The sequence below is a fragment of the Salarias fasciatus genome, chromosome 6 (genome assembly GCF_902148845.1).
Source record: "Salarias fasciatus chromosome 6, fSalaFa1.1, whole genome shotgun sequence".
NCBI classification, from domain to species: Eukaryota; Metazoa; Chordata; class Actinopteri; order Blenniiformes; family Blenniidae; genus Salarias; species Salarias fasciatus.
In genome coordinates, this window is record NC_043750.1 from 30,315,275 (window position 1) to 30,328,266 (window position 12,992).

The 12,992-nt window shown below is 46.0% G+C and overlaps 2 protein-coding genes and 1 non-coding gene across 4 annotated transcripts in view; 2 read left to right on the plus strand and 1 right to left on the minus strand.

The window, feature by feature from the left end:
* The window catches only part of LOC115389685 (eukaryotic initiation factor 4A-III), a 12,006-nt gene extending 980 nt beyond the window's left edge, over positions 1-11,026 (minus strand). The window contains exons 1-12 of one of the 2 annotated variants that reach the window (XM_030093213.1): positions 10,725-11,026; positions 9,619-9,691; positions 9,468-9,534; positions 9,327-9,389; positions 9,110-9,242; positions 8,474-8,554; positions 8,233-8,374; positions 8,012-8,150; positions 7,704-7,819; positions 7,463-7,570; positions 7,246-7,373; positions 7,099-7,115 (exon numbers count right to left, since the gene is read on the minus strand). In XM_030093213.1, coding sequence (XP_029949073.1) covers positions 7,099-7,115; positions 7,246-7,373; positions 7,463-7,570; positions 7,704-7,819; positions 8,012-8,150; positions 8,233-8,374; positions 8,474-8,554; positions 9,110-9,242; positions 9,327-9,389; positions 9,468-9,534; positions 9,619-9,691; positions 10,725-10,878 — 1,221 coding nt within the window. In that variant the 5' untranslated portion in view covers positions 10,879-11,026. Of the gene's footprint in view, positions 1-7,044; positions 7,116-7,245; positions 7,374-7,462; positions 7,571-7,703; positions 7,820-8,011; positions 8,151-8,232; positions 8,375-8,473; positions 8,555-9,109; positions 9,243-9,326; positions 9,390-9,467; positions 9,535-9,618; positions 9,692-10,724 lie in introns of those variants that run through there. The other variant, XM_030093212.1, reaches the window with a different exon arrangement.
* Positions 2,103-6,598, plus strand: LOC115389692 (heme-binding protein 1-like). The gene is made up of 6 exons (XM_030093225.1): positions 2,103-2,234; positions 3,737-3,931; positions 4,053-4,138; positions 4,215-4,356; positions 4,441-4,624; positions 4,984-6,598. Exons 2-6 carry the CDS (start codon positions 3,772-3,774, stop codon positions 5,156-5,158), a joined length of 747 nt encoding a protein of 248 aa, XP_029949085.1. The 5' UTR covers positions 2,103-2,234; positions 3,737-3,771; the 3' UTR covers positions 5,159-6,598.
* Positions 2,869-2,940, plus strand: trnad-guc (transfer RNA aspartic acid (anticodon GUC)). Its single transcript has one exon. It is a non-coding gene; the product is annotated as a tRNA-Asp (tRNA).
* Positions 11,027-12,992: the final 1,966 nt, after the last annotated feature.

Below are 12,992 nucleotides of genomic sequence, written 5' to 3' on the forward strand. Positions count from 1 at the left end.
GTGTGTTGGTCTGAATTATTGATGGAAGCTCTCAGAGGAGATGATGAAATTTTAAAGACGTTGCATTTGAGCACTTTGTGATATTCGCTAACGGTGGAGAAAATCCGGGAGCGGGAGCTTTTAAAAGGACGCCTGACATTTCTCCTCTAATTGTCCCGAGCTCAGGTCACCGCCGTGTTTCTTCTTCCGCTGTGTGGAGGAACTGACCTCTGCCCCAAACAGCACAGACAAAACTGGCAGTAAAAACTATCGAGTCATTCTGTGCTGACTCAAAACTAAAAAGCACTGAGTCAGCTTTGATGTTTGCTGACTCACTACTAGTGCTCACTGACACACTAAATCAACACCAAAATGCATTGATGACTTCCCATTCAATCTAATGTACAATGAGTCAGCATTTACAAATGATGACCAAACACTGTTGTGTACAGACTCACCAGTCACAGTAACTGTGACTCGATGCATGTTTTCACTCAGCTAGTTTCACTGAGGCGCACTCACTCAACACTAATTTGTGCCGATTCACTATTTTTATGTTGCTGACTCGTCACTAAAAGGCTTTGACTCAGCATTCACAGGCGCTGACTCAACACCGTTATGTACTGACTCGGCGATCATGTGTGCTGAATAAGCACGATTCTGGACTGACTTGCAACAACGGTGAGTCGTTTGCAAACGTGCCAGCTCTGCGTATTTGTATGCCGACTCAACATTTTTATGTCAGTCCTGTAGAAATGTGTGCTTACTCAGCACTTGTATGAGTTAATTCGCTCTGTGCGTGCTGACTCAGCACTCCGGAGCCGATTGTGTCCATGTGGAGCGAACACTTACATGCGGCATTGAGCGGCTGCTGCTGAGGTCTGACCGACACATGATTTATTATTTAATAAGTGTTTCTGTAAAAAGCCACTCTGCTCTCTGAGACGTTACAGAACCCACACGGTTTGACCTCATGAGCCGATAAATAAACTCCATGAATTCTTCAAAGGAAAAAAAACCAAGGGAAGCCTCAGAAAGTCACATGTGTCAACTTCCCTGTTGTGATCTTGTCTGTGTGAATCCATGCAGGTTGGTGGATTTCATCCTGGGAATAATGACAAGGTTGTTGATGTAAAAAAATAAATAAAAAGAGGACACAAACTGGTGTGAGAGCTCCTGCTGTCTTTGAAAGAAGCACTTGGTAGTCACGTGCACATGTTTACACACACACACACTCAGACTACTGGCAGAACTTGACCTCCATTGGGAGTCTGGGCTTCAGTGTGTTGCACAGGAGCACTTCCACATACGGACAGAGAAGATCAAACCTGCAACCTGGAGATTGAACTGAACTGGTATCTGACTCCAGTGCACTGAAGATACAGTATGTGTTGATAATAGTGATAAAGTTATTTATATTCTAAAGAAAATCTGAGACTCTTTCATTACCTGCTTGGTAAATATTCAATAACATCTAGGTTGGGATATCAAACAAACACTTCAACCCATGAGGTACTGCTCCTCCTCTCAGTGTCACATGAATTATTTGACTTCACACTTATGAGTTTATTGGAGTTTGGAGAATGTAAAGGTAAAGTACAGATTGTTATGCCTATATTCTCTCTTTCCCCTCTCTCTCTCCTTCACTCTCCTCTGACCTCCAACCAGAACGGCAGAAAGTCTCCACCTCTGATTCTACAGATTGAATCCTGTTGAAGAGGTTTTCTTTTTCCGCTGTCTTGAAGCTGGTATTGTTTTGAGGTTTTTGTTATTTTTTTTTTTCTAATCAGTAAAATGGCTTTCTTTTTAAATAAAATTGAATTGAGTCTAAAACTGAGGCGTGGAGAGTAAAGGTAAAAATAAAATAACAACAGATGCCTGAAAATAGCAACACGGGATGAGTGAGTGTTTTCTTTTTTCCCTGGTCCACTCCTCAGTTTTCACGGTACTGGTTCGTCCACCGCTGGACCACCTGTGCACGTGCTCCCCTGAGCGTGCTCCACTGAGCCTGCAGCGCCCCCTGCTGCCCCCCGGTGGGAGCGGCCTGCAGGAACTGTCCCGCTGAGAGGAGGAGAGAGGGCAGGACCAACAATTTCTTACAGTTTGTGTACATGACGCGGAAACAGCTCTTACTCTGAAAAGCCGCGAGCGAAGCTGTGGAGCGGAAGTGAAGGAGAAGCGCACAAGGCTCTGTTTGTTTTTGTTTTTGCTGTTCTTGTTTGGACCCACCTGCGGACGGGTGCCACCAGAACCCGGTAAGTCCAACCTAATGGCGTGGCGCTGCAGCCTACAGCTTCCAGCCGCAGCCGTGCCAGTGACCGCGGAACGTGCTAACCGCGTTAACCTAGTTAATCGCGCTAACTAGCTTCTGCTCCGTGCTAGCCGTGCTTCCTCCGCCGTGTTTACAGAAGCCCGGTGCGCTTCGGTCCGGTTCTGGGGGCTTTTTGCCTCTGGTCTGGTCCAGTGGGGGCCGGGGCGGCGAGCTGTAGGCTGCAGCGGGTGATTGGATCCGAACAGAACCGGTTCGAAGCGGATCAGAGGCCCGGAAGAACCCGTCGGACCCGCAGTGACCTACTTTTGCAATGGGCTTGACACGGTTTCCGACCCGGGTCTGACCCGATTTCTGGCACGGCTTCAGACCCTGGTCTGTCCCGATGTAATCAGATTACCGCGGGGTTGGAGCGCTGTGGAGGGTCAGAGAGGACGCTGCGATCTCAGTGACTGATCAGCTGGAACATGCGTACATCTTCATTTTAGTGCCTCGTTTGAAGCTTTTCAGCTACTATAAACCATATTTTATTACTCAACCACAGTATGATATATATGTGGGCAAAAAATAAGCCTATTTTGAATCGAGATGACGTCATAGTTACCAAGGCTGGTATCATCTCCTCGTTAGTATAGTGGTGAGTATCCCCGCCTGTCACGCGGGAGACCGGGGTTCGATTCCCCGACGGGGAGTGATCTTTTTTTTTTTTTTCCCCCCCACCACGAAAATCTCCCCGGAATTGACAGAGCAGTGCTGTCAACGCTGCTCTCATGTGAACGAATGACGAGTTTAAGTTTTCCACCGCACTCTTCAGCCACCTGAACGCAGCAGCTGGCCAGCGGAGCCGGGCTTTCAGGACGACTTGGCGACCGACTTTCTCTCCCTTGATGCTTATAGATGTTGAAAACCAATCATAAAGGCGTGTCAGACCTTTTATGAGTCCCATTTCAACATCTGCTGTGTTACTAGCAGCAAGAATTGCTGTCATTGTCGTTACATCCCCATTACACCCTTGTTTTATCGTCATTAAATGCTTATTTCAACTTTGTATTCGCAATATGTCCTAATTCTATCTTTATTACACCCTCATGTTATCACCATTTTTTTCCTGATGAGATCTTCTTCGCATCCTGATATTATACCTCATGACCCCTTCATTACGTCCTCATTGTGTCTTCCTTGTCCCTTCATACTCTCTTCATGCAGATGAGTTCAGTCTGATTTCCTCATATATGTACATCCATACAAAGTACATGGAAATCCATTCAGTCAATGCATGGATTGTGCTTGTGGACTCTGCGATGATGATGGATTTGTGTAAATAATGAAAATAAGAGCCTACTTTGTTCTGGTTAGGTATTAGTTTTTATCACAGTCAAAATAACTTTTACACTTCCTCAAACTGACCCTGATTAATAATGCTGTGGTTGTGATTGTTCAGATAGCAAGCAAGAGCTCCGCCTCCAACCTGTCGTATCTTTCCTGCAGAACCATAAATCATCAGATCAAAGGTTTCTCCAGTCATGGCTCTGATCTCCCTGGAAGACCTCGACGGATTGGACGATGAGCAGCTGGACGATGACATCACCGACAACCCCGAGCCAATGGATGAGGACGACTCAGGCCGCCTGCTGGCACACTGGCAGGCCGTCGCCAGCACTCACCAGGTCTCAGTTCCTACAGGTGAGGAGGCGGGGCCAGTACGCCAGGCGTCTGGATCGTGGAAAGGTGGCAGAGCCGGGACCAACCAATTCTCTCTCTCTCTCTCTCTCTCTCTCTCTCTCTCTCTCTCTCTCTGCTATAGAAATGACCGGCCCAATCCAAGAAATGACTCGCAACCGCCAGCAAAGAGAGCCTCTTCCTTTTGCCACCATCTCCAGCCACGAGAAGGTTTGTGGGATGTGTATCTTTGTGTGTGTTTGTGTGTCTGTGGTGCAGCTGACTGATGTGTGCATCGCCCCTGCAGATGGGGGAGGTGCAGTATGAGGAGCGGGTGTACCCAGCAGGCTACTGGGCCTGCGTGACCAGAGGGGAAGACCTATATGAGCAGAGTATCTCGATGGGCTTCATGAAACTGATGCGCTACATCTGTAAAGAGAACTCCGCAGGTCAGAGTTACTGACCACTCCCACCTTTACGCTGATGTGCTGTTGTCACATACAGGCGTGCTGATGTGTTGTTGTTGCCTACAGGTAGATACCTGGGGATGACGGTGCCTGTGATCAGTAACGTCCACATGATGGCGGACGGGGTCACGTTTGAGAAGGACGTGGAGACGGCGTTCTTCCTGCCCGCCGAGCTCCAGAGCAACCCCCCGCAGTCCTCCGACCCCGAAATCAGCATCGTCTACAGGGAGCCGCTCAGAGTGGTCTCCAGGTGAGGCCGTCCTTCTCAACACCGTTAGATTTCACGCATTGTTCCAAAGGAAGTGTGTGTTCAACTTTTTTTCTTTTTAAATATCAGGATTTGCGTTGATAGACTAGTTGAGTGAATTATTCAGAGACAATGGTTTCCAGGAGTTTCCCTGTGTTTATGTGGCGGTTTCTGTGGATTCTCTGAGTGCCTAAATGAGATTTTGTCAGCTATTTATCTTCTGAGAAATGGCCTTGCTGACTTGTTTGTCTGTCAGCGTGGTTATCATCCCTCTGACCTTCGACCACAGCGGTTGTCACATGCTCCCCCTCTTTGTTGTTGTTGTTGTTGTGCTGACCTGCTGCTCTCTGACTGTCCATCAGGGTCTTCTTAGGGACGACCACGGAGGAGACAGTTGGCCGTCAGATCAGTCTGCTGTGGGAGATTCTCGGTGTGGGTGAAGACCTGCGGCGGGATCAGTACATAGTCGCCGTGTACGAGAATCCCAGTGTGCCGCGCCGCAGGAACGAGATCTGGTTCATCCGCCGCAGCCTGTAGGCGGCCCCATCCCCATCCCCACCTCCCATCATGCCCTGCTCCTTCCTCTCGTCCTCCTCTGATTGGCTGGTCGGTTCTGTCTGACCACAGAGGTGGCGTTCATTCTGTCGAACTGACCAATCACTGACACTGAGACACACCCTCTCCCATCAGCTCACACCTCACAGGAGACGTCTGTTCTGATTGGCTGTGACAGGCGATGATGTCATGAGCAGGAACTGTGACTCAATTTTTCCCCCACGAGATAATTTCAGAGACCCCGCCCACTTTAGGTGAGGAGGCGTGGCCTGTGGGGGAAAAAAGCTGAGTCATGTATCAGCAGCAGGTCTGTGTTCAGTTTGAGATGATTATTGTAGTGTGTGTGTGTGTGTGTGTGTGTGTGTGAGTGTGAGTGTGAGTGTGTGTGTGTGTGTGTGTGTGAGTGTGTGTGTGTGCGCGTGGGAGAACATATTGTGAGTAACATACACAGATCTTATTGCTTACATAAACTTTTATTACTTGCACAAATCACCGATCTTATTCTACTCCACAATTTCATGACGAATATGGAAATGAAACGTTTATACATGAAACTCGTCACACAAATACAAATTTGACTCCGTTGAAGACCTGAACATGACGGTGCTTCAGTTTCATCCACTACTTTTATTTGTGAGTGACCAAACCAGCATTTCATGACGTGTCGTTCATTTTGAGGTTTATTGATGATCTTAAGCTGCTTTCAGAGCCGATTCAGCTTCTGTAACGTGTTTGGCCGATCAGCAGATTTTTACACATCGTGTTTTACCAGATCGCTGCACTCATAGTCTGTGATAACTTGTTTTTTACAGATTCGGTTACAGCTGAAGAAAAAAACTTAAAATCTCCTATAGTTTTAAAAAAAATGTACTAGTGAGAAAAATGAAGTTTTGATCCTCAGGTCAAACCTATGAAACGAGTGATTCGCCAACAGTTTGACATCTCAAACTGTTTATTCTCAGGTTGAATCTGTTTGATTCAGTCACACAAGAAGTACAAGGTTGCTTTTCAGAATATAGAAAGAATTTTTACAGTATTTCTCTGAAGTATATGAACCAATGAGATTCAAAGGGATATTTTTCTGCAACAGAGCTGTGTTACAGTGGATCGCACAAAAGCAACAGGATGGAAAACATTGGTTTGTAAGATGACTGTGATCTTGACTTTGAGGCGGAGCTGCAGCAGAAACGTCCCCTCATTCCCCCTGTCAGTGGTTACCATTGCCTCGAGCCTCTGCTGCCCCCCCCCCAACCCCCCCCATGGTGGTGGAACTGCTGCTGTGATGAGGGTGATGATGATGATGATGATGATGATGATGATGATGACAATCGTCCCGCTTTTCACGGTCAAACTGTTTTATCGTGTTTCCTTCTGCTCCAACATTTCTGTAACAAGATCTGACGTAAATAAAATGATGAAAAGGCAAAAGGGAAGTTCCTTCCGTCCATCCTGAATGTTTACAGTATATCCTGTAGGGCAAAACAGACACACACACACACTCGCATTCAGGAAATCCATCTAGTAAAGAGCTCTAAAGAGAACCATTCTCAGACATACCTGCATAAGCTGCAGGGCGAGGGAGGTTGACATACCTGTTCGGGTTGAGCTCTCACCTTTAATTAGTTTTATTTTAATCAGTGCTGAATGTGAAGGGTTATTGGTTTGAATCCTCTTGAGGTAGAACCTGTTCAACAGCTTTCACTGTGGCCTGACCTGCAGCGCGATGATCCAGCAGGGGGCGCTTCAAAAAAACCAGACAGACTGGGATCCAAAACAAGTTTATTTACAAAAAAACAAACCAGAATGCTGACACTTGCCGTCAACTCGACGTTCAAATGAGAAAAAAAACATTAAAAGTATTCTTTTTAAAAAAAAATCAAAATAACAGTAAGTGAAGGGGCGGGGCTCCAACGTGACGCCACTCAGATCAGATCGGCCACTGCGGAAAGAGAAAACACAAGGCAACAGATTAGAATAAAAACACTCAATCCAGAGGGAAATTCTGTAAATCCCGGCAGGTTGCTATGGTAACCAGAGAGTGAGGGATGTGGCACTGTGACTGGCCGCACCGTTCATGGGCATCTCGTCGATCTGTGTGGAGTAGTACTGCTCGATGTCGCGCAGGATCCGGATGTCGTCATTCTTCACAAAGTTGATGGCCACACCTTTACGGCCGTAACGTCCAGACCGACCAATCCTGGAAGAGGTCGGAGGTCACGGGTGAGGTCAGATGGTGCTCAGACACAGCCTGAGGTCAGTGTCTCTGTCCCTGTGAGAGTCGGTTACCTGTGGATGTACAGCTCTCTGTTGTTGGGCAGGTCGTAGTTGATGATGAGGGAAACCTGGGGGACGTCCAAACCTCGAGCCCACACATCAGTGGAGATCAACACACGGCTGAAACACAGAGTCAAGACTTCAACACAGTCTCTACTGGGAAGACCAGACTTTGAAGAGGTTTGTAGTTCAGACTGGAGCATTTTCTCCGTGCTGCTGCTGCTGCAGGTTTACAAGGCTGAGAGCTTCTTACCTGGCCCCTGATCTGAACTCCTTCATGATGGACTCTCTCTCCTTCTGTGGCATGTCACCATGCATCGACGACACCGTGAAGTTCGCCTCCCTCATCTTCTCCGTCAGCCAGTCCACCTGAGTCACAAACAAATTAATACTTTACTAAAGAAACATTAAGACTGACTAAATGTTTTAATCTAAAACAACAGCAATAGATCCGTTTTGCAAAACGCGGTATATTTCAGAATGAAAAGGCACATTTCAAATTTTATTAAATTCTAATGGCATACGCCGCGTGGAGAAGCAATTCCTCTTCCGCTCACTGACCTTCCTCTTGGTGTTGCAGAAGATGACGGCCTGTGTGATGGTCAGAGTGTCGTACAGGTCGCACAGAGTGTCGAACTTCCACTCCTCTCTCTCCACCGCCACGAAGAACTGCTTTATCCCCTCCAGAGTCAACTCATCACTGGCGGTGACACACAGGCACATTAGGACGGATGCAAACGGAGCTGGCTTCTCCCGATGGCCCTGAAGGCCTCCCCTCTCACCGTTTGACCAGGATGCGGATCGGGTCGGTCATGAACTTGTTGGTCATCTCCAGGATCTCGTGCGGCAGCGTGGCGCTGATCAGGACCACCTGGGTGGCGGGCGGCAGGTAGCGGTACACGTCGTAGATCTGCTCCTTGAAACCTGAGAGGGAGGTTCAAACAGTGGTCAGAAGACGCTTCACGGAGCCGATCATGGGACGTTTAACGAGCGCGTGGCGGCGACGGCACAGCTCAGCCTCACCTTTGTTCAGCATCTCGTCAGCTTCGTCCAGCACCAGCATCTTGATGGCCCTCGTCCTCAGACTCCGACGGCGAATCATATCTGTAGAAAAACAATCCGCCCGTCAGCCAGCGATGACATCGCCACAATTACATGATTGGAGTGTTTAGAACGTTGTGACATCAGCGTAATCAACATGTTTACATCATGACACTTCAAGCTCGAAAACATCATTGACATGTTTACAAAAGGATTGAAAGATTTCAGGAAAAGAAACAACTGCAATTTTTCTGGCAGATTATCGTGATTTTGATTCAATTTGCAATATTTCTTCAAATCAAGCTTCAATGCAATCTTGTCCATGCACAATAACTGATTTAAAATTACATCATACTATCAAAACATTTAATGCTATTTACTCTGATGTAAGGACGAATAAAAAAAAAAAAAAGGAAAGAACTGCTTCTAACGTGTTTATTGCTGAAAAACATGCATGGACATTATTTAAAGTCTCTTTATTACAACTGAAGATATACAATAGTAATACACAAAAGGATAAATCATGATCATAATCATTCAATGCTTGGATTTCAATCAGAACACAATAAATCATTCAGCTTTAGTTTACATCGGCTGCATGACTATCAGTGAACTCACCGAACACTCGTCCCGGCGTGCCAGACACCACGTGCTGGCCGTAGTCCAGCTTCCGGATGTCCTCGCCCACGTTCGTCCCCCCGATGCAGGCATGACACTGAACGTTCATGTAGTCTCCCAAAGCCAGCAGCACCTGAATGGAGCACAGAGAGGGAGAGCCAATTATAATACAGCTCGCCAACGAATGGCTGGCAGGCTGCAAGGAGGATGAGGTTACCTTCTGTATCTGACCAGCCAGCTCTCTGGTGGGAGCGAGGATCAGAGCCTGAGTCTCCCTCACCTGCACACAGGAAACACGTCAGAGGAAACAGCCAGACACATAAGGGTGTCTGGAAAATGAGATGAGCTAAATGCTGACCTGGATGTCCAGACACTGCAGCACCGACACACAGAAAGTGGCCGTTTTTCCAGTTCCAGACTGAGACCTGAACACATCAGAGAGCAGTGGTTGGTTGGTGGTGGGGTTGAGTGGTCAGGGATCGATATGACTGACATGAATCGACACTCACTGAGCGATGACATCCCGTCCTTTGATGATCTGCTTGATGGCTCTCTGCTGGATGGCTGACGGCTTCTCGAAACCTGCAAAGCAAAGTATGAGGAGACCACACACACACATTAGAAAAACGTTGGTTTTGCCGCACAAAGACTGATTCTTAACTGTCAGACTCCTGATGTTGAAAGAACTCTGTTTGTCTTCAGGGCTCTAAATCTCAAGTTTTGCTGTCTGAGAGTTGTTTTAGGCTCTCTGTCCTCTCATTTTTCTTACGATCCACCACATCATAACTGAAGTTAGTGTCAGACGCTCTGATATCAACACTAAAGAATTGAGGAACTTTAGGGCTTGCATTTGCTCAGGAGGATGTAGCTCATTTTCTCTGATTCCACCCTGGTCATCTCCCTTACTGCTACCCTCAAGGCAAACGTTACAGAACCAAAAGTCCAGGAATAGCAGTTTTAGAAGCATCTTTTTCCCCCTAAGGCCAAGCTCAGACTGAATAGATCATTATGACTGAAATAAAAAAAGGGAATAACTGGCTATTGTATATCAGTGTTGTTTTATAAGAGTGTTTCTCAGACAACGCACTATTCTTAAATTTTCTCCCTGTTCATAAAGGCATAATGTAGAATTTTCACAGACGACACTTATAATTTCGTTGTTTTTAACAATGACAAAGATCACTCTGATTCTGTAGCATTTCTCAGTGTGTACACGTGTTGAACTGTCTTTCAAGAAATGTATCAATAAACACATGGGATTTAAGTGTACAGTATTTCATGTTCGTTTTGAAATCATCATTAAGAAAACTCATTGGCGTGATCTGATCACGTACCTAACAGAAATAAATTGTTTACTCCAAAGCTAAGGATCTAATATTATCCGAGAGGAAGAAAAACAAACTGCGCAGCCCCTGGCGGGCGCGTTAGCTAATGGCTAAGTATAACTAGTTTTAAAGAAAAAAAGCGGTAAAACCGATCTAGAGTCACGCGATATAACCAAGAAAACAACACAGATATTGGTTGAAATAGCTAGTTCACAAAAAGCAACGCTGGCTTTAGCTCTCGTAGAGACCGCTCTCCCTCCGTCCGCAGGCCGCGCGGATCCCCGGCCTACCGTAAGCATAGATGCCGCGGAGCAGGTCTTCCCGCAAGCCCATGGTGTCGAACGTGGGGGTGACGTCCACCTCCTCGCTGGTCTCGAACTCCACCTTGGTCATGTCCTCCTCCTTCAGGATCCTCTTCCTGCTCTGCGTCCCGGCGGCTGCCATGTTTCTACGAGCTTTTTGATGCGGATGAAGGTCTTTTCCAGAGTCCGGAGATTAAACTTGAAACGTACCGACACCGAGCTAGCAGCTAACAGCTAACACACCGGGAAGAAAGACCGTCGGCCGCACGTGTCGCGCTGATGACGTTCTGCTGTAGGCGACGCAGCGTGTGACATCACTACGCTCGACCGGAGTGATACTTGACGCTTTCGCCATATTGGGCCGGGCAGCATTGATCAGTTTTAGTAGTTCTTTGCGTTTCGTAGATATAAATCACGAGTTTTGGAAAACTATACCCGTGAGGAGACCACAGTTTCCAGGTCTTGGGATGCTTTCGTTCTAGTCTTGACTTGGTCTTGGCCCCTCCATGTCTTGGTCTTCACTTGGTCTCAAGTTGAAGAGTCTTGACTACACTTCTGGAAAATACGTTGGCGTTATAATTCCACATTTTATGTATATTGTTTATTTAGTTTCGTTTTTATTACTGTTTTTCAAGGAGTACAGTTTTCGCTTGTTTTTCAGTCACTTATAAACACACAAGTCTCTTGTGGAATGTTTAGATTCAGACTTAAGATCAACACGTTAGAGCATGGGCCTTTGCTATCAACCATCTCCTCCCAGGTCTTTAATTCTGTGCTTTTATGAAAAAGGCCAAACAACTGACTTGAGATTATTACTGTTTATTTCACTGATATAGCCAAAAGTAATGTTCGATCCAACAAAGAAGAACCCACAGGACAGTCCCCTGGGGGGATCTCCCTGAAAGGATCCCAAAGTCATGTGTAACAATCATTTTATTACATTTTTCTTCTGGGCTGGGCCTGCCCCGACAGATGGGTTGGACTTGATTCGCAATGGGACAATTTTGTATTCAGCTGCCAACCGAGAGCTGATGCCAATATCAGGGATGTTTGAGACATTAATGTGTGAGTGTTGTTATCTCTGGAACATTTTGATGACATTCAACAGCACATTTTCCAGTCATGGTAAGCATGTTACAATAAATTCTATATAGGGTTGATTATGGCTGTCTCCTTAACTCATCATGACAATAGTGGTAATAATATTCCACATCTTTCAGGCCCCCCTTTGATATGATTTTATATTAACAATCTAAAATTGTGTATGTGTGTGTGTGTGTGTGTGTGTGTGTGTGTGTGTGTGTTTGTGCAAAGGTAGGTAAAATAGCCTGCCATCAATCCTCAATGACGTAGTACCGCCCCCACTCGGTACATTCCGATCTCAGACAGGATCCTTCACCAATCCCAAAGCATGTGCGACTATGTGTAAGCATGTAGTGGTATTTAATGCTATTAAAAGCAGCAAGCGTTCTTCATTGCATTTTGCATGTCAATCAGTATATGTACAAAAATGAAAACAAAAACAGCAAGCGTTCTTCATTGCAGTTTGCATGTCAATCTGGAAATGCAAAACAATAAAAACAAAAACAGCAAGCATTCTTCATTGCAGTGTGCATGTGTAAGTCAATCTGCTATACAATACAAATGAATCAGTATATAAATCAAAAGCAAATCAGTCCATCTAGCATTTCCAGCTGACAGTGAGGAATTTTAGGACGTTATTAACACTTAATCTCAGATTTAATTTGAAATATCATTATCATAAAAACAGTTGTCTGAATTCCAGAGTACATATGTGTGTTCAGCGAGAATATATATGGATATGTGTTAGCATTAGCAGCGCAAGTGTTTCAATCAAATGGGGAGGGGTAGGGAGTGATCTTCATCAGGTCATGGATTCTTCTGGTCCCGGTCCACATCATCACCTTCTTCAGCATCAGAACCTCGGGGCTCAGAGGCAGACACCAGTGGGTTAAATGTTAAAGAGATTACTTGAGGGCCAAATCAATGCACCTAACGGTGAGTGCTCTGATACAAGGGATACGGCGGCACCCAGTGTGTCAGCACCGCTATGAATACAATGAGCGGCACAAACAATGCTATAACATATGATTTCCACTTCCTCAAGTTTTTCTGCCCTGTTACAATTATCAATTCCACAGTGTTCAGCCAATTCCTCTGACACTGTGCACAGACCTTTGAAGGCCTTTGTGAGAAACTTATCAGGAGCCATGTTGTTTGGGGTAAATTTGCAGC

What these genes read in the sequence shown, in the direction of transcription:
- LOC115389692 (XM_030093225.1), top strand. Translation starts at nt 3,772, where the DNA reads ATGGCTCTGATCTCCCTGGAAGACCTCGACGGATTGGACGATGAGCAG. An exon ending in CCATCTCCAGCCACGAGAAG is followed by an intron (nt 4,139 to 4,214) that starts GTTTGTGGGATG and finishes TCGCCCCTGCAG; the next exon opens with ATGGGGGAGGTGCAGTATGA. An exon ending in CCGCTCAGAGTGGTCTCCAG is followed by an intron (nt 4,625 to 4,983) that starts GTGAGGCCGTCC and finishes ACTGTCCATCAG; the next exon opens with GGTCTTCTTAGGGACGACCA.